This window comes from Cylas formicarius, unplaced genomic scaffold (genome assembly GCF_029955315.1).
Source record: "Cylas formicarius isolate icCylForm1 unplaced genomic scaffold, icCylForm1.1 PGA_scaffold_4__25_contigs__length_36172078, whole genome shotgun sequence".
NCBI classification, from domain to species: Eukaryota; Metazoa; Arthropoda; class Insecta; order Coleoptera; family Brentidae; genus Cylas; species Cylas formicarius.
In genome coordinates, this window is record NW_026844334.1 from 749857 (window position 1) to 769067 (window position 19211).

Here is a 19211-nt window from a genome sequence, read left to right on the forward strand (position 1 = left end):
CTTCTCCACTGGTAAAAAAAAACACTTTTACATACTAACTTTATTATATATTTTAAAAACATACAATAGATGTTCCGTCAATCTGCTTTGCGTAGTTAACAAAATGAATACTGTATCTGGGGCGGGGCGAAAAGAAAGGTGGGGGGTGGATGATATCCACCACTACTCTCGCGTTCTATATACATATTTAAGTCGATCCCGTAAGCAAGGGGCGAATAATATTTAAAACTTACACCTTACGAAGTCTGAAATGCACAGAATCGTTTAGATTTCCGAAAAAAAAATGGCCACGGAATTTTATAAACGTGAGACTAACAGTTCGAAAGAAGAATAGCGTATCGGTTTCGACCACTACCGGCGACATATATAAAAAGAAACCCCGCACCGTCGAAGGGCGCTTTCTTTTCAACAGCGATTGGCGGCATGATGCTCGGGAATAGTCCCACTGTCCAAAGGTGACCCTTGTGGGCGAACGCCCAGTGCAATTTCAACCAATTGTTGCGAAAGAAGAAGAAAATATTCTGTGGTCGTGTCTACAGTGTTTACATGGCCATGTATCGTATCAAATAAGTGCCGTTTTTCGTCGAAAATCGAGGAAAATTTTGCAGGAATTGTTTGCGTCGTAGCGAGCAATTCTTACAAAAGGTTCCCCCAGTGTGTCAAGTGCGTTTTGTGGCGCTACATTACCGTCCAAGTGATGAAGAACGAAGGTTAGGGTGAGCAGTGTTTTTCTTTTGATTTTAACTAAGTGTTTTTTTCCCGGATATTGCATAACATTGCCGCCATTTGCTATTCAGAAAGCGCTCTTTCGAGTGGCGCGTCTTGTTTCCTAAACAACGCTATACATGCCTAGAAAGACTAGTAACTAACGTTTTTTTTACACTCACTTAAAAATCGATTGCTTATCCTTACGTGTTTTATTATTATTGTTATTATTATGTATTTTATTGTATTCCTAACGTTCTAAACGCTTATACGTAGACACGACGATATCATTTAAAGCTGGTGGCATATTAAAATATAAACCGTATATATTTTTATATCATGTATGTATATCCTAACGGCGGCGTCCGCAACGGGACGAAAATCAAGCGACAACAAGTCGGTACGGTCAGTCGTTCGGAATGTGATGGGGAAACGATTCGGAACGGACGTCGTATTCCAGAGACTAAGCAAAGCAACACGTATACCGGGGCGTCCGCGTGTATTTAACACAAAAACTACGAACGTTGGAGAAAAAGCTAATAAGAAACGTTGCCTTTTCGACTTTGCGCGCCCTGGATTAATTTACATCCCGGATATTTGACAATAGGAAAGAATCTATCTAAAATTGAAAGAACTATATCTCTTTTATGGGAAAAATTACTATTCAGCAGTACGTAATTCATATGTAAAATAAATATTTGGGCTATTTCTTCAGAGATGGCGCAACCATCTAAAGCAATAGTCATTATCGACGGATATTTTTCGACAATTTTTTGAGGCAATAAGAATTTTTACCAAAAAAGTAATGACAAAAAAGTCACAAGCCGCGTTTTTTCCAAAAATCTTTCATTTACCTTGGATTTTTCAACGATCTAAAGCGTACAAAACAACCGCATTGGCCTCCCCAATCTCCAGATCTTAACCCTATTGACCACTGAGAAAAGCTAGAACGAAGGTTACGAATATACGTTATCACTAATCACTGAAGGCAGCTTGACAGTCAGCTTGGTTTGGGTTTTGATTAGTTTTTTTAACCTTGAATATGTAAAATTCCAGATTTGTCGACTTAATATACGGGGCGTTGAAAATAAGAAACCCAGATGAACGGAACACGATGAACAATTAAAAAATATAGATGAAACTATACAACTTTTCTAACTTTTTTCCCTATCGCTCGTAGTTTTTGAATTAAGGATGCAGGGACCCTTATTTTAGACACCTTGCACGTGGTAGGCCAAATTGGAAACTTTTAAAAGGAAACTGCCTTTTCTAAAGGAGCAAGACGCAAACTGACGTTAAGAATTCTATTTTTCGCCACAGGACCCGAGCAAAATACCAAACGGCGGGCCATACAGTAAACCCCGTTTATAACGTACATGGGATATAGCGTACTGAAATCGAAAGCAGAAGAATTAGTCAGGGGATTACAGGGTGAGGATTTTAGGTTTGGCTCGAGCGTTTTAACGCTCGTCACAACTAAACGTCGGAAACATTTCCGGTGAAGCTGGGCGGAACCGGTTAGAAGATAAATAGCCCAGTAATGCACAAAATTAAAGCTCTCGAGGGTAGTTTCAATGGAGATTGGGGCTATTTTACAAGATCCTACCCTTAAATTTAGAGGAGAAAAGTGTTTGGGTTAGTTGTTAATGTTAGTGAGTTAAAAAATTGCTTTCGAAACGTCCCGCGACATCGGCATTCTACTTTTGCTTTGCAGGGAGTTTCCGTTTAACAGTGGCGGCGGAAAAAATTTTCCGGGAACTTAACCTCGATTTTTCTGCTCCATCTGGCGGCCGAAACGGCGCCTCTGGAACGGGCGTCCCTTCCCGTCAGATTAACTCTCGCCAAGGCTCTCTAAATAAACGCGCTACGGGAATAAATACATTTTTCCAAAAAGGGTGCGGAGGAGCGGGGGGAGGTTACGCCCTTAATAGTCGGCGGGATGGTCCGCGCTGCCCTCTACGTCCTCCAGGTCGTCCTCGTCGTCGCTCGGATCATTCCCTACGCCACTGTTGTTGTTGGACGCGTCGTCCGTTTTCATTATCGAATCTGAAAGAGTGCGCGCCCATATTAGAAAAAACTTCGGTTCCTTCGACATAACCTCAGCGTTCCACAAGCCGCGTCGGTTTTTCGAAATTTCTTCTAACGAAATTTATATCCGGCTCGAAGGACCACTTTTTGACTGGTTTTAATGAAGTAAACTTGTCCCGCATCGTTGCCAATATTTTCACTTCAACAGTACAGGTTTTGTGTTAAAAAAGTACAGTGAAAACTCCAGTTTTGTCCTCTAATTAGAGGTGCATGAAAAAAAAAACCATATAAATCGTAAATATGGATTACGTTTATTTCTTTAAAAATATACAAAAAACTATACAATAAATGTAATTATTTATTTACAAACTAGATACTAGTCTGACGCATATTTATTATTTTTTTTGCTTTAACAAACTTGGCTGAAAATGATCTAAATTTTTAAGGCGTTTTAAATGCAATGTAGTCCTGTTTGGCAAAAACTTTTAGATCGGTAATTACTCTTAAGTCTTCGTTATAGGTGTTAATTGTGCTATTTTCCCCACTAGCATCTTCTTGATCTCTGTTTTCTTCCGGTTCCTGTTTTCAATTTCATCTTCAATGTTCAAACTAGTCTCCTCAGTTGCTGTAATATTGTTACGCTCATTTCTCTAACACATCGTTATCATCGGTTATCAACTCTCTTGTTTATAGAACCGTAAAACTAATTAAAACACCTTACCTCCGCTTTTCTCTCTAATAATTTCCACATTAGAGATACTAAGCGCTCCATCACAAAGTACACTTCACCACAACCTTCCAATAGCGATGAGGCCGAAAGCAATCCTACGTTTGCCGCTGTCGTCCTTCCTTACATTCAAAACATAACTGACCACACACCAAAAGTTCGAAAGAAATATAACGTCAAAACCAAATCTATCAACATCTTCGATCCGTCAAAGACAAAATTCCATTTGAGATGCCAGGAGTTTACCGCCATTTCATGCATATATCACGATAAAACATAGTCTTAGTAGAATGGGGCAGAAGTTCCTTGAAGATGATTCAAGAACTGGTCGATCAGTGGAGGTCATAACGGAAGATATTGTTGCGATTGTGGAAGAGGTAGTATTGAGTGATCGACGTTTAAAGGTCAAGGAAATCTCAGAAATTACTAAGCTTTCTGGTACAAGTGTTCGTCGAGTCCTGCACGATCATTTAGGTATGCATAAGGTTAGCGCAAGATGGGTTCCTTTCGGCTATTCAAAAACAACGCCGTGTCGAGTATTGGAACTCTGTGGGTCGGAACCGAACCCTGTGATAGAAACGTTAACATAATAGAAATTTATTAATACTCATATAGTTTCAGTCGTACTATGAATTTACTACCCACAATTAACTGAATTCTTGTTTAAAACAAGTAATAAAATGTTAACTTGGTAAGATAAATCGTCCCGATCAAAATCGCAGGTTCTAACCTAAACATTCTATCACTCGATCTCGTATACGTCACGTCTCAGCTGTTGGCGGATCGGCTGTCACAGCCCCGCCCCCAATTCCCCACGTTACTCACCGCAGTTGGGTTTGGCGCGCGTGCGCGTATTGGCGAACTCCACCCCGTGCTTGTCGACGCACCAGCACATCCCGATGGCCGCGTGACACTGCGCGGGCTTGTAGTACCCCAGGGAGTCGCAGTCAGGCACGTAAACTCCAGCCGCCGCTGCCCCATCGGCTACGATTTTGTGCCTGACGGCCGCGCAAGGCCTCTCGGTCCTCTGGAAACATTTGCACCACTCGGAGGGCGTCACCGAGGAGTCCGCGTCTGCGTCGCACCGCTGCAGGAACGGCTTGAGGCACACCTCGCTCTGGTCGTGTTCCAGATCGTAGAGTTCCTCCAGGGAAAGCTTCGAGTCGCCGCTGGAGTCCAAATGCTGGAACATCCATCGCACCTCCACCTTGCACGACGACGGGAAACGTGCTTGAAACATGACACCATGCCGATTAGCTAGATTGTCGAGGGATATAATCAGGCAAGGTCTCTATTTTTGAGACGAAGTTCGATTGAATCTTTGTGCCGGCTCCTAAAGATCAGAATCGAAGGGTTCACACCAGAAGAGATACCAATAAGAAGGACACACTTTGGACAACTTTTCAAAGGATTCTGTCAGCAGATTTATAAATACCATGAGACATGCGAATTGTGGATGCAGCCAAAGAAAAGAGAGAGAGAATATCTTCGACGGAACGTAGCAAATAGGTAAACATAAAAGACTCCCCATGACAAGTGATGAATGAAGGACATTCATCACTTCATCATTCATTCATCACCACCACCATCTTATTTTTTGCTCCTAAAATCCAAAGTAACATTGGTGATGTATGGCTCTGAAGCTTGGATGCTTACGTTGGAGACTACCAGTTCATAGTTCATAATATTGCTCAACTTGGATCCTAAAAAGGGCCCAGGACTGGACGGTATACTACCACAATTTCTCAAAAATTGCCCACTTTTGCCGAAACCTCTTAACATTCCCTTTAATAAGCTGAGGAGGCGTTTCCAAAAAGCTGGAAAGTGGCCCAGATAGTCCCTATTTTAAATTCGGATGGTTCTACAGACGCCGATAATTATCGTCCTATCTCTCTTATGTCTCTTTGCCAAGTTTTTTGAGGTTGCAATTTGGTCACGACTGTTTTTTCTGGTAAAAAATAACAGAGATCCAAATCCACATGGTTTTCACAACAACACATTCAGTCCTTACAAACTTGGACCCGTCCATCCATGATATCAATTTTTCCATAAGTAATGGTTTTGAGACGTGCGCCGTGTACACCGATTTTTCCAAGGCTTTTGATAAGAGTCCATCATCTTTAATGATAAAACTCGGGAATTTCGGTGCAAAGCTATACTACAAAAAGAACTGTTTGTCATTGTCAATGATAAAAAATCTCCTCGGGTGTCCCCCAGGGATCTCATCTGGGCCCCCTACTCTTTAGAAGTTTTGACGGACAGACAAGGATGAAGCAATACTGTAAAATGGGCACCCAGGGTTGTAAGCCATGGAGGTATAGTAGTAATGAAGGCACGGACAGCAATATTTATATATTTATATTTATTTATATACTTGAAACAATAGTCCGATTGTCGAAGGCAATGGATTTGCATTTGCATAGATCGATGGTCATACTATACCCGGTTATACACAAACTAATATACAAGGTGTTCTCTGCATTAGTATACAGCTACAGAGCCACAAAATAACCCCAATAACTCTCTGTACAATCCTCTGTACAATCCTGAGTAATGCGTGAAGAACCTACCTTTGGATTTGGTTCGTATTCTGTGACGCTTGGACGAATCGACCATCACCACCGAGAACCAGTCCAAGAGACGGTTGCCCATCGCTTGCAGGGCTACGGGCGAGCACTGTTTGGCTACGGGGAGGGCGGGGTCGGAGGGCCCCGCCGAGTCGTAAATTTTGTTGTCCGTGACGTCATTGTAGCCGCGCGTGCGCTCCTTGTCTTCGGCGTAAAGGATATTGTAGGCGTCCTGCCAAACGTCGAAATTGCGTAACTTTACTCGTAACGACTTGCGCATATTGATTAAAAATTGCCTATTTCAGTTTTTATGACCCCCACCACCCGAATTAATTGGGCTCACACAAATTTGCATTAAATAAACGAGTTTGGGAATGGGAGCAATGAGACAGTGGCGTTACTACAGGTACTACAGAGAAGAATTGATCATAATGCTCTCTCTTCTGCCGTGAACTGTTATCGCAGTCAAAAGATCTCCAAGATTTCACCTACCAACCTCTTCCACATTTTTTTTTTGTTAGAAGTCCACTCTTTCGTTCACGTGATCATTTTAGGTACTGGTATTTTTTTTGGTTTCGTTTTGTGATTACTTCTGTTTGCGCTGGTTCTGACTACGTTGTTTTGGTTTCTGTTGTATTGGTAACAAAATTTAGTAAATTAATTATCTTACAAAGGATATTTTCACTGGGTTTCACTGGGTTCTCCTATGTACGTAATTGTTTTAAATTGATCGTGTTCTGTGTTAGGCTTCGGATAAATAGAGTTTACTGTTGTCTGGACTTGTTTTTTATTTATAATTTTATCGATAATGGACGGATTGCAGCCGTTGTTCAGTGCAATTTGTTTAATATTAAGTTCTTTGTTGTAATTTCCTGTTGAGAGTGGCGTATTAAGAAGTTTGTGTTTAGAAGAGTGAAACGCAGCCGTTTTGTGTGTATAAGTGTGATTTGAGTTGTTATGTATGACTGTGTCCGTGTGTGAAGGTTTATGGTAAATGCAAAGTGTTTCGTCTTCAAAAAAAAAAACTCTGCATGTTCTTCTTGCTTTGGACCATACCAATTCTATGGGTCGGCAAGAAATTTGGTATAAAGGTGTTTATTCAAATTTAAAATCTTCAATTGTGCCTTTTTCAGCATAGCTTTCTGACATTGCTTGACCCTGACCATAATGTGCTGGAAAGTTTTCCACAATTTATCCTCCTCTTTTTTTAAAGTAAAGCGAAAGAATTATTCTTCTGATTGTCTTTTCATTCTGTACTTCTCTTTGATGACATAATCCGGTCAATATCATTTTTAGAAAGCCATTTTCAAGCATGAACTTGATCAGCAACTATAATTCTAATTTTAAACCCTGAGGCAGGGACGGACAATTACCTATCTGTCTCTCGGGAGTCCTAACTGAGTATAGGGTGAGATTTTTACCCTTTTCGCTTCCCTTAGCAGAAAAAAATCGAAATTTCATGGCGGATTTACTGGTTACGACGTGCAGGACAAAGAAAACCGTGCGAAAAAAAGAACGAATCAAAACGACCCCATTTTAAAAATACGTATTGATTTTCCCGTAGTAAAAATTTAAAAAATGCCAAAAAAAAGGAAAACCCGACCGGGATTCGAACCGCGAACTTTCGGTTGCGAGGATCGCGCGTTACGTACCACGCCACGTCGGATTCGCGCACGCCGACGCCACCTACCTTATTGTATTTGGTGTATTTCATGTATTTGTAGTGTTTGTTGTCGTATTTGATGTCCTGAGGCACGAAGGAGTAGTCGTCGGCCTTCGAAGCGGCGGCTTCCGGTCGGTCCTTGTCCAACGTCGCTTTGTATTTGTTTATGAAATTGCTCAGACGTTCCGACTGACGCTGCTTCTTCCACGCCTTCGGCTCGTTCTCTGCAACGCGGTAGCCGAATTTTTTCCAAAATCCGATCCAAAAAAAAAAGGAAAAAAATTTTTTTATTTCTACGCTTACCCTTGCAAGGGCAGAATCCCTTGCACGTGACCTTGACCGAGGTGTGGTGGATGCAGTTGTGGTAATCCAGGCGGCACAGTGAGCTGTACGTCCTGTTGTCCGAGCCGCAGAGGAAGACCGGTTTCACCACGGGACAAGGGCGACATCTGCAAACGTAAGTCGCTTACCACGACGAAGTTTCGCACAGCAAAACACTCAACTTACATCAAGGAATCGACAGAGTCCTCTTTGGACTCGTCGTCCAGGTCGTCCTCGGCGTCGTAGAAGACGTCGTCGTCGTCGTCTGCGGCGTCTTTTTTGCTCGCCTCCTTCTTAGGAGGCGTCCTCGGTACCACGATGTCCCTATATTACACAGGGAGACTTTTCAGCACGCGGCCAAACTTCGGAAAGTGATTTTTTGGAATAATTAAAAAAAATGGTATTTCTACATTTATTAGGGTATTTTTGAAAAAAAAAAAGCCTAAAATCTCCTCAAATTTATTCAGTTATCTGCTACTTCCGGTTCGACCGGAAGTGAAGTCGCTAAAATTTACTTAAAATAAAATAGAAATCAAAATCGAAAACCGAAAGGTATGTTCGGTTATCCGACAATTATTTCCGGTTATACCGGAAGTGACGTTAAAATTTGATTTTAATACGATTTATAAATAAATACAGCGCGTGTCGCAATTAAAATTTCGAACATGGCGTCGCTTCCGGTCTAACCGGAACCGATTCGCCCCAACGACAGTATCGCTTTCCTATTAAACGTTATTTAAATTATAACATTGAAAAGTATTCTCGCTGATCGGGCATCATTTCCGGTTTTTCCGGAAGTGGCGTGGCAGAAATTCGAATCGAAACCGATAAAATATCGTTCAAACCGGAAAGGTATTTTCGGTTATCTACCACTACGTCCGCCTCGACCGGAAGTGACATCGGTGAAATTTAGTTAAAAAACGATGAAATGTAGAGCATGTTGTAATTATTTTGGTATATCCGACACTACTTCCGGTACGACCGGAAGTCGCCAAAATAAAATATATTCAAAAAACGATGACATGTCGTTTCACAGTTAGAATTCAAAGGTAAAGTTGCATCCGGTTTCGCTTCCGGTCGAACCGGAAACACGCCGCCGCTTTCTTAGCGACCCGTTTAAACTTTTACGCGACTAGAACGACCTTCTCCCCCGACTAAATCCGGATCCGGAAGTTAGGAAGCGAGGACGACGTAGGGAAATTATCGGTTGGGAAATTAGCTGTGGGGTTGCGCGCCTTCGTGAGGAAGTCGTGGCGTTCCGTTATGATTGCCCCGAAAATGAAAAGAAACAAAAAATGGCTCCCTCGGAATTGAAATTAACAATTTCAAACCGGTTGGATCATATTTTCTGTTAAAAAGACGAAGGATTTGTGCCAGTCGAGGATCACCATACAAAAAAGTGGAGAATTAAAAAAAAAGACGCTATGAATTACCTACCCATTCTTTTTGAGCTCCTTCCTCGACACGCACACAGCAGTGAATGGGTCTTCGAGCAAACAGATCTCTTTCTTCTTGCACTTGAGGGGCCGACACAATTCGCCTGTAATTAATAAGCGGTAAATGATTATTCTCGGGGTGATTGATGGTGGTGTTGGCAAAAAAAATTAATTACGTCGCATTATCGAAAAAGAAGGAGGAGGGTTAAAACTGCGTAATGGAGGAATTACCCAAAAAAAGCAATGGAAAACGAGGGAGACCAAAGAAGACACGACAATATCTACATAAAATAAAACATCACCTAAGACTAATGGAACTATCTATGCTGGGAGAGGATAGGATAATAAAAGTTTACAAGCTAAAGAGACAAGATCGCTTCCGAAAAATCGTAGCTGGGCGAGGCAAATTCGTAGCCGGGTGTAGCTCGAAGCAGCTTTTTATTTTTTAAAAGAAAGAGCTTCGCGGTTTCTTGTGGTAAAGGGACGCCATGTTTTTTTATCGTGCTCCTGCGGACCACTATGGAACATTCTCAAAATCGATGTAATTTTATTGTGCATATACCCTGTATAAAGGTGTCTTTCAAGCCTCGCAGAACTTCAAAGTTTACGATACCGTTCACATCAAATTAACGGATTTTAGCAGTCTTCCACTTATCCGCAATAATTTACCAACAACAACTGGAATTTTTGGGATGTTTTGATATTTTTGCCCATAAACGGCACACCCTGTATATGATTCAAACAATGTTCGAAATAGAGGTTATAGCCCTGGATCTCCCACGTTTCCTGGTATATGATTTTTTTCAATGGAGTAAGTGGTTTTCAAGAAAATACTTGTTTTCTGAAACCATGCGGTACGTGGCAATAGTAAATGACGTCATCGCGTCTAGATTGATTGCGAGAAATTGTGATTTTCCCATGGATTTTTTCAAATATTTCGACCAGCGTATGTGATAGATGAAAACCGTAAATACAAAAATTTTAGCTCTCGATGTGGTTTATTATACTGTTTAAACCAATTAGCCTTATTTTTCACGTATTTTGATTTACGGCTAAAAAGAACGATTTTCAGGATCTATTACATTTTTGTCTATAATTGAAAAACCCTGCCGATCGGGTTAATAGTTTTTGAGAAAATAATGTTACCAATTTGTTTTTTCAAAAATTTTTAAAAAATACTTTACGATATTTGTTCTTCTTCAACGGATGAAATGCGGGGGGCTTCCGCCCTTCCGCCAAATTTGAAGTCGATAGCTTCTAATCTCGCACACTTATCGTGTTTCATAATAACGTCCAAAAAACTATCGACAATCGAAAAAAAAAAAGATGGAGGCCGAAGCTTGAACGCCGCCATTTTTACATGTCTTATGCATCCCATGGACGGTTAAAAAGGAGCAAAATTTGAAGTGTGTAGCTCAAACCGTTCGGAAGTTATTGTGGAAAAACCCTGGAACAGAGAACAGAGAACGGACAGATAAAAAAAAATTTTTTTCGACGCTGATCATTTGTGGGGTAGTAGGACCTACCATTACCGAGATCTCGAATTTAGTGAGGAGCGAGTATACTTTCGAAAAGAATTGATTTCATCGATTTTTCGAAAGTAACAAGGTTGCTTTCGAAAAATCGTCGGTGGGCGGGGCAATTTCGGAGAGTGTAACGCGAACCAGATTTTAAGTTAAAAAAAAAAAGCCAATTTTCCTATCCTGCTCCTGCGGACCACCATGGAACTTTCGCAAAATCGATGTAATTTCATTGTGCTTGCACCCTGTATAAAATGTCTTTCAAGTCCCGCCGAACTTTTATGACTGTTCAAACCAATTGACCATATTTTTCACGAATTTTGTCTGAAATAAAGGTCATAGCCTCGGGTCTCCCGCATTTCCCAGTTCTAAAATTTTACCGATCGGTCGAATAGTTTTTGAGAAAATCATGTTTACCTGGAAGCCAAAATTTTTCAAAATTTTTTAAAAAATATTTGTTGATACTTGATTAAGCTCAAATTCTAATGTTTAGGTGTGGGTACGAACTTCTACTTCCTTGCCAAATTTAAAATCGATAGCTACATATTTGGGTCACTTATGACGTTTTTGAATATAGCACGGAATGTCCCGAACACACTGTACAGTATGTGAAAACTTTAAATACAAAAGTTTTAGCCCTCCATACGGGCTATATAGCTATGTAAAAAAAAACTGGCAACAGAATCACAGCCTTCTTGTTGTGGTCAATTATCATTACAAAACGACGCACCCTGAACATTTTTAAATAATCATCAAAAATAAAGGTTTTTGGTCCGGATCTTGCGCGTCGTTTGGTTAAATAATTTTTTCAATCGTACGTCTTGGAGAAATGATTTTTTTTCTCGATACCCTGCAAGTGCGGTTTTTATTTTTTTTTAAATACTTCCCGACCCCCCAGCCCCCCATTTTCAAATAGGTTCTGTCACGAGGCAAAGCTGCATAGATGTGTCAAATATGAAGTCGATTGCTTCAAATTTCGGACACTTATCGTGTTTCATTGCGAAGTCCAAAAAACAGATGAAAATCTAAAAAAAAAAGATGGACGCCTCGGATTGATCAGACCCATTTTTTACTGGTTTACGGCTTAAAAGACGCCAAATTTGAAAGCCGTGTTGTAAACCGCTCAAAAGATATAGCCAATTAATGCCAGGTCTACAGAGAAACGGAGAACAGAAAAAAAAAGTTTTTTTTTTCGACGCTGATCGTTTTTGTACCAATGGCGGTCCCCTACGACCTACCGTTGCCGAGATATAAGTTCCGTGCTAAGCGCGGATACTTTCGAAAAATTCGATTTCATCGAAGTAACAAGGCAGCTTACCAAGTTCAAAAAATACTTGATATTGATGATCTCTTGAAACCAAAGGAGTTCCGAACCTCACACATCTGAGGGCAACATGTTTGTTTTTCCTTACTTTTAATTCGCGATAATTTCGTTCAACAATTCGATGGCGCTGACGGGGAAGCAAACTCTATTGATTTTTATTAAATTTTATTCGGTTTACTTACTGGACGGGTCGTGAATCCATCGCTTCTTGTCGCCCGCCTTCGAAGTTTCCTGCAACGAGAAGGGACCGCATTATAAAAAAGAAGAAGAGACGCGAGTTTAGACGTTATATATTTGTTGAAACGAATCAGCCGAACTCAAGAGAGGTAGCATAAAAATCAAGAAAACACTGTACAGGGTTATTCATTATATTTCGACACCCACCTACAAGGTTAATTTTGAAAGGCAGAAAAAAAATGCAAATACAAAAGTTTGACGTCGGCAAAACAAAGGACGATCGCAAGCTGTCAAAATGACAGCAACATCATTTTTTTTTTAATGGAATGTCCTAATATGTTTCAAAAACATGGGTGATACAATCAGTGTTTCCCTGTTTAGATCATGTAAACCGATATTAAGTATTTCTCTTATCACTTGTTAGGCCTATTATAATAGATTTTATTTTTTAAAAATTGAACTGGGGTGGCTTTTACTTGATGAAAGTCCATTTATCAAAATAAATAAGAATTAAAAGTTCAGATTTTCATTTCATTTCATTTTCATTTTATATTATTACATGACAAATGTTTCGACAACACCGTGTCTTTCTCTTCTTCTTCCAGTGCCTGCTTCATTCTAGTGAAGGTTGGCAGTCATCCTTTGGAATCCCTCGCGATCTACAGTCATGCGTATTAGATTTACAGTATCACGTACATGGAACCAATCTCGTAGGTTTTCAACCATGAAAATCTTTTTCTACCCAGGCCGAGCCTGCCTTCTATCTTTCCTTCCATGATGAACTGTAACACGGCATATTTTTGAGGCTTTCCTTTTCTTGACAGTGGTTAGTAATTCTCGTTCTCTGTTCATTCGTTGGTCACGCGATCCGTCCATGGTATTTTAAGGATCCGTCTAAAGAGCCACATTTCAAAAGCTTCCACCCTTCGCATGCTGGAGACCTTCAAAGCCCAGCTCTCGGCACCGTAAAGTAGGGTAGTCAAATCATAGCATTGTGTTATTCTCCAGCGTGTTTTCAGGTTAAGATCGTTACTTGTGAGAAGCGACTTTAACTTAAAAAACCTGCTCCTGGCCATCTCTATTCTTGTCTTAATTTCTTCATCTGGGTCCCACTCGTCATTTAATTTAAAAAAGAATTCAATTGCCATCCACGTACCTATACCGCCATAGAAAACTTTTCTTTTTAGATCAAAAGACAATAGTGTTGCGTTAGAAGAGATTTTGATATCTTTAATTTTGTTGATTAATTCAAAAGAATTTTTTATTGCAAATTTTGGTTTGGTTAGTTTTTCTTCCTCAGTATAACCCATTTCAAATATCTCAAGTTATTTAATCTTTGGTTTTGATTAGTTGTCAAAATTAGAACATTGTTAAAACAATTGCAAACAGAGATAATATGGTTGTTATCGAGGCGGACTTGACCAATGTTGAACAATATGGCTGTAGTCCAGAAATCGAACGATAATAATTTTTAAACTGAAACTCGTTTGTTTTATCTGACATTTGCAAAACACAATAGAGCAAAAGTCTTCAAACTTTTGTATTTACACTTATCTTTCAACATTAACCTTGTAGGTGGGTGTCAAAATATAATAAATAACGTAGTACTTTGATGTAATTTCAATACACCCTGCTTATGGATACATTTTTATTTCAATTTAAAGTTCAACAAGCACAAAAAAATGTATACTAGTAATACTGTTTACACATCTTCTGGATTCCTCCTTGCTGACCATTCATCCTGTTGGCTAAACTGAAACTGTATTCTGTATTCTGTATGCTCTGTGCATAGATATAAAGAAAGTGACCAATTGCTTTTGATTGGGATTATCCAAGGGTGGTCATTAACATACAATGCAACAAGATGATTACCCGAAGTTTCGGAATTTAAATTCAGGTAAAATTGTGGTCCGTGACAGAAAATAATTTTATACCTACCTGTGTTTAATATTCTTTGGTTTGGTATACTACTTGCCAATTATGCAAAATATGTGCTAGTCTAGTGTATCAACGACATTTATTTTCACGAAGATTATACCAAAAAGCAATTAATTGGGGTTCTACAAAGCTTGAACCCACAAAAGGAATGTGTCTGTGATAATTATGCAAAAAATCTAGGCCATACAGTTTTAAGGCTTCCACCTTACCACTGTATATATAATCCCATTGAACATGTTTGGCACCAACTGAAATCTGCCATTCGTCGTAACAATGTTTTTCCCCGTCTTAACTCCAATATCTTCAAACTTATAGAAAACGAAATTTTTAACATTCCTCCACAAAGTTCGGAAAATTCTGTTAAACATATAGAAAAAGCAGAATAATCGTATATCCATATTGCAAATAATACAGAAAAAATAATAATTAGAACAGGCGATGATATCGATAGTGATACTGATACATTATGTGAATAATTTTAAGTAATTTAAGTAGGTAATAAAAATAATTTGTCATTTTATTTTAGATTTAAACATAAATACCTACAAAAATAAATATTTTTTAGTATCTTTCCTAACAAAACCTCAAATAATTACATTCTAAGCAACGTACGGACCTGTTCGGCCATATTTCATTCTTACAGCTTGCCCGGGTCTTTCCTTAATTCGAATCAGTTAGTCACTTTCTTGTATCTATGAACAGACTTTATAAAATTACTTTCTATTACGGATCACAATTTTATTTTTTAATTTATTTTATTATTAATCTTGTTGCATTGTATGTTAATGACCACCCTTGGATAATCCCATCCAAAAGCAATTGGTTACTTTCTCATATCTATGAACAGACTATACAAGTCAAAAATGTTCTTAATATGGAATATCCCAGGGGTTGGATAGGGAACGGCGGAACCATGGATTGGCCAGCGAAAAAACCCGACTTTAATGGATTTTTTCTTTCGAGGACACAGAAAAAATCTTCGGCAAAGGATTTCAGAGGCAATCAAGCAGTCAAGAGACAATCCGGAAACGTGACTAAATATCATACGATTAGAGTGTATGAGAAATGTGTTCAGGAAAATGGTGGTCACATACAGCACTATTTAGAATAGTTAAAGAATTTTTTACCTTAATGCGTTACTTTATTGTTGCAGTCAATCACCGCACTCTTGGAAATTACATAAAAATTTCCTATTTTTGCCGATTTGTCAAAAACGAGTGGACGTAATCGGAATAAGATGTTCTATTAAACACATATATAATATACAAGGTGTTCCGTTTTAAAAAAATATGATGGAGGCTTATATGTCAGAAAATTGACAGTGTTTTGTTTTATACGTCACTTGGCTACTAACCCTAAAATGTTATCAATATAAATTTTGATATAGCGTCCGATGACGTCTAATGTTCCCCGTATCCTAGACAAAAACACCCCCCCCCCTAATTCCTTAATTACTACCCTAACTTTCGTTCGCTCCGTTTTAAAAAGCCGTTCCCGAGAAAATTAAAAAAACACCCCGCCGCCGCCGCCCCGCTCGATTTCCAATCTCGATAATTAACCGGAACGTACTTTAGGCCGCCGTAACCTAAAAAAAATAAAACCAGCTATCGATTATATCCGGCGAGCGGACACTTCAAGGTAACGGAGTGCCTTTCCCTTTTTTTCGGCCGCCGCCGCCGCCGCCGCGATCGAAAGCAAAGCGCCCACGGCCTACCTCGTCCGCGAACTCAAAGTCGCCCTCGAATTTCCACTTGCTACGTTTCGCCTCGCCCTGGCACAGGACGAGGCCCGCCACCACCACCAAAACCGGGATCACTCTCATGTCGCACGATCTCGCCTAAATATTCGGACCACTCGCGTCCCGACCAGTTTTCGATTGTTCAATTCCGGGGAAACCTCTTCGGCAGTGAGATTGCGCGCATCGCGTAAGTAGCGGTCGATACGACATTCGCTCGCTGAAGACGATTTTCGAACCCACTACGCGACGGAACGAAGAAGTTTGGTTGAGAGGGCTGCGGCGCGGTGGCGCTGCGCTCGAGAGTGCCACGGAACGATGAAACCGGCGATGACGTTTGGGACGACGGCGGGGTTGACGAAATATAGTTGGCCGGGCCGCGGCGCAGTGGCGCTCCACTCGCAATCGCCACCGAACGAGAAAAGGCGCGATTCAATTGGGCAGTCCAAACCACGTGATGACAGTTAGAAATCAGTTGTGTGGCGAGTTTCGAAGTTCAAATCTATTTTTGTAGCATGCTATTTTGTTTGTTTCGAGGTGGAGAATCGTTATTGAAAGAAGTTAATATATAAAAAAGTTAATATTAAAAAACTGTAAAATGGTTTGCCTTATGAAATGTTTTTTTGTAGAAATCGGATAAAACTGCACTTAGTTGATGGTTTAGATCTCCAGTCTCCAATATTATGAGTTATTTAGTGTTTTCCCATAGCTTTTACGCTAATGAACAGATGAAAGCTTTTAACAGTTTGCAATCTTATAACTGATTTGAATCTTGTTTGCTCTTTACAGATCACACATTAGTTAATTAAAATTTTAAAAGTAAAAATTATGAAATAGCGTTATTTAATTTGTTTGTCCTGTGACGTCATATTGAGTTTCATTTGACAGGTCGTAGGAATGCCTAATTATTAACTGTGGTTATTAACTTATTTTTTTTTTGCTGCTCGAATGTATTTTTCACGGGGGTAAAAATCAAACACAAGCGGATATGCTTTTTTGGGCACAAATTTTATTGCTACTTTGAATATTAATTTTCTTGTGGGTTTCTATTGGAATTACAGAACCAGTATATGTGTGTTGTGTGTGGAATTGAAGACAAGGTTCAAGAAACAGGTTGGTCGATCTTGGTTAGAACCCGCTAACCTTAATGTATATATGCATGTGCTTGAAAAAAAATTAAGCATAAAGTTTGTATTCTTTAAAATAATTGAGACTCTTATTGAAATAAACAACATTCTGAGAACATGTTTATTGGTTTCTATTGCCGTTTCGTGTGTCTGTGACAAAAACTGTGGTTTGTTTCGTTTGTCGTTTTAACAGAAATAACGAAAGAAATTAAGGCCATGACCATGGCGACAGAAAAGGTTTTTGCATATAAAAGTCTCGAAATTCCGAAATAATCGTAACAAGGTGATAGCTGATAGCACTGATAGCAGCTGATAGTGACGATATAGTCTTGAGAGAGATAAATGCTGGTTTTTAAAAAGTAATATGTGGACATAAGTATTTAAACGGATATACAATATGTTCAGCTTCCATCTGGCGATGTTTTTCTGTTTCCAAGTTTTTATACCTAGTTTGCGCTTCTTAACGTTTATATTCTGTGATTTTTACTAGTGGATTGGATTTGTACGTAACTAGAGATCAAAGAACCGGTAATCCTGCAGTTTACGTTTCCAAAAGAGGGGGACATTTTAACTTTGGTTCCTAACTTGTCCAGCTGCACAGTGACAAACCAAACATTTCTTTTTATAAGATAGGAGCAGATATATTGACATTTGCAGGTCAAAATTATTTAGTTGTTGTTGACTATTACACAAACTGGTTGGAATTAGAAAAATTAGAAACCAAAACTGCATCTGAAATTATAACAATTTTAAAGTGAATTTTCTCTACTTTTGTTATTCCTATGTTATTTATTTCTGATAGTAATCCCTTTAATAGTAAATGACTGGGATTTCAAAATAATAACTTCTAGTCCAAGATATCCAAAGTCCAATGGACTCTCTGAAAAGGCAGTAGGAATTTGTAAAGGATTGTTGAAAAAGTGTCAAGAATCAAATACTGATATTTATAAAGGCTTACTAGAATATAGAAACACCCCTCTTGCTAATACAAATATATCTCCAACAGAGCTTATGTCCAAAAGGCTTGTTCGTTCTTTTATACCTATATCAGATAAATTTTTAAAAACTAATAACAATACAACGACACAAATTAAAGACAAACAAGTTGTGAACCAACAATATTATGATCGAAACTCTAAATTGCGCGCTGACTTCCAGAAAGGAGATAATGTTATAATTTTAAAAAAGTAGGAAAGGTGTTGGGTTCTGTTGCATCAGGGTTGTTCGGTGGTCTGTGGTGTTCTTATTCTATGGTTTAGAGAGGTTAGAATGTGGGACTCTCGGTCTGGCATCTCGCGCGCTTATGTCCGAACCTCATGACGCAGATTAAATAAAAGACTTTTAGTGGAGTTCTCTTTTATTATAAAAAGCCTCCAATACGACAGGGTCCAGGAGAAGTGGTAGGGAAACGTAGTACTCCACATTCTTATTTAGTTAGAGATAGCTTTGGGAAAATTCTAAGAAGAAATTCATCTTTTCTTAGACGTTCTCCGAATCCACTTCCTCCGATATTCTAAAGACCATTTGATATGGATGTTGAAAATAGTTTAGAACCCAGTTCCTCGACTACCAATCTTGACAAGAAAGACTCTACCTCCACTTATAACAAAACAGATAATTTGGTTATGAACCCTCAACCTTTAATGACACGTTCGGGTAGAGTTGTTATAAAACTTGTGTTGTGTTTAAGAATTTATTTGAATTATTTTTAATTTTTGTAAAAACGGGAGATGTGTCATACAGGGTTAGTTAGTTTAGTAACCAAGTAATAGATGGCGCTTCCCATGAAGTGACATTGCCCCCCAAAGACGTCACATCCGATAAGAGAACATAAGAAGAAGATTTACGCGGACGCCAGAAATGACTATAATGTTTTAGTTGTTGTATAATATAATTAATAAGTATATTTTAATGATATCTGTATTGTACTGCAACAGATATAA

The 19211-nt window shown here is 39.2% G+C and overlaps 1 protein-coding gene across 1 annotated transcript; it reads right to left on the reverse strand.

Moving 5' to 3' along the window:
* Positions 1-32: 32 nt before the first annotated feature.
* LOC132701007 (proteoglycan Cow) lies at positions 33-19135 on the reverse strand. Its single transcript, XM_060668619.1, has 9 exons — positions 16121-19135; positions 12474-12522; positions 9449-9551; positions 8198-8335; positions 7994-8139; positions 7718-7914; positions 6031-6259; positions 4286-4690; positions 33-2751 (listed from the first exon to the last, which is right to left on the reverse strand). Exons 1-9 carry the CDS (start codon positions 16226-16228, stop codon positions 2630-2632), a joined length of 1497 nt encoding a protein of 498 aa, XP_060524602.1. The 5' UTR covers positions 16229-19135; the 3' UTR covers positions 33-2629.
* Positions 19136-19211: the final 76 nt, after the last annotated feature.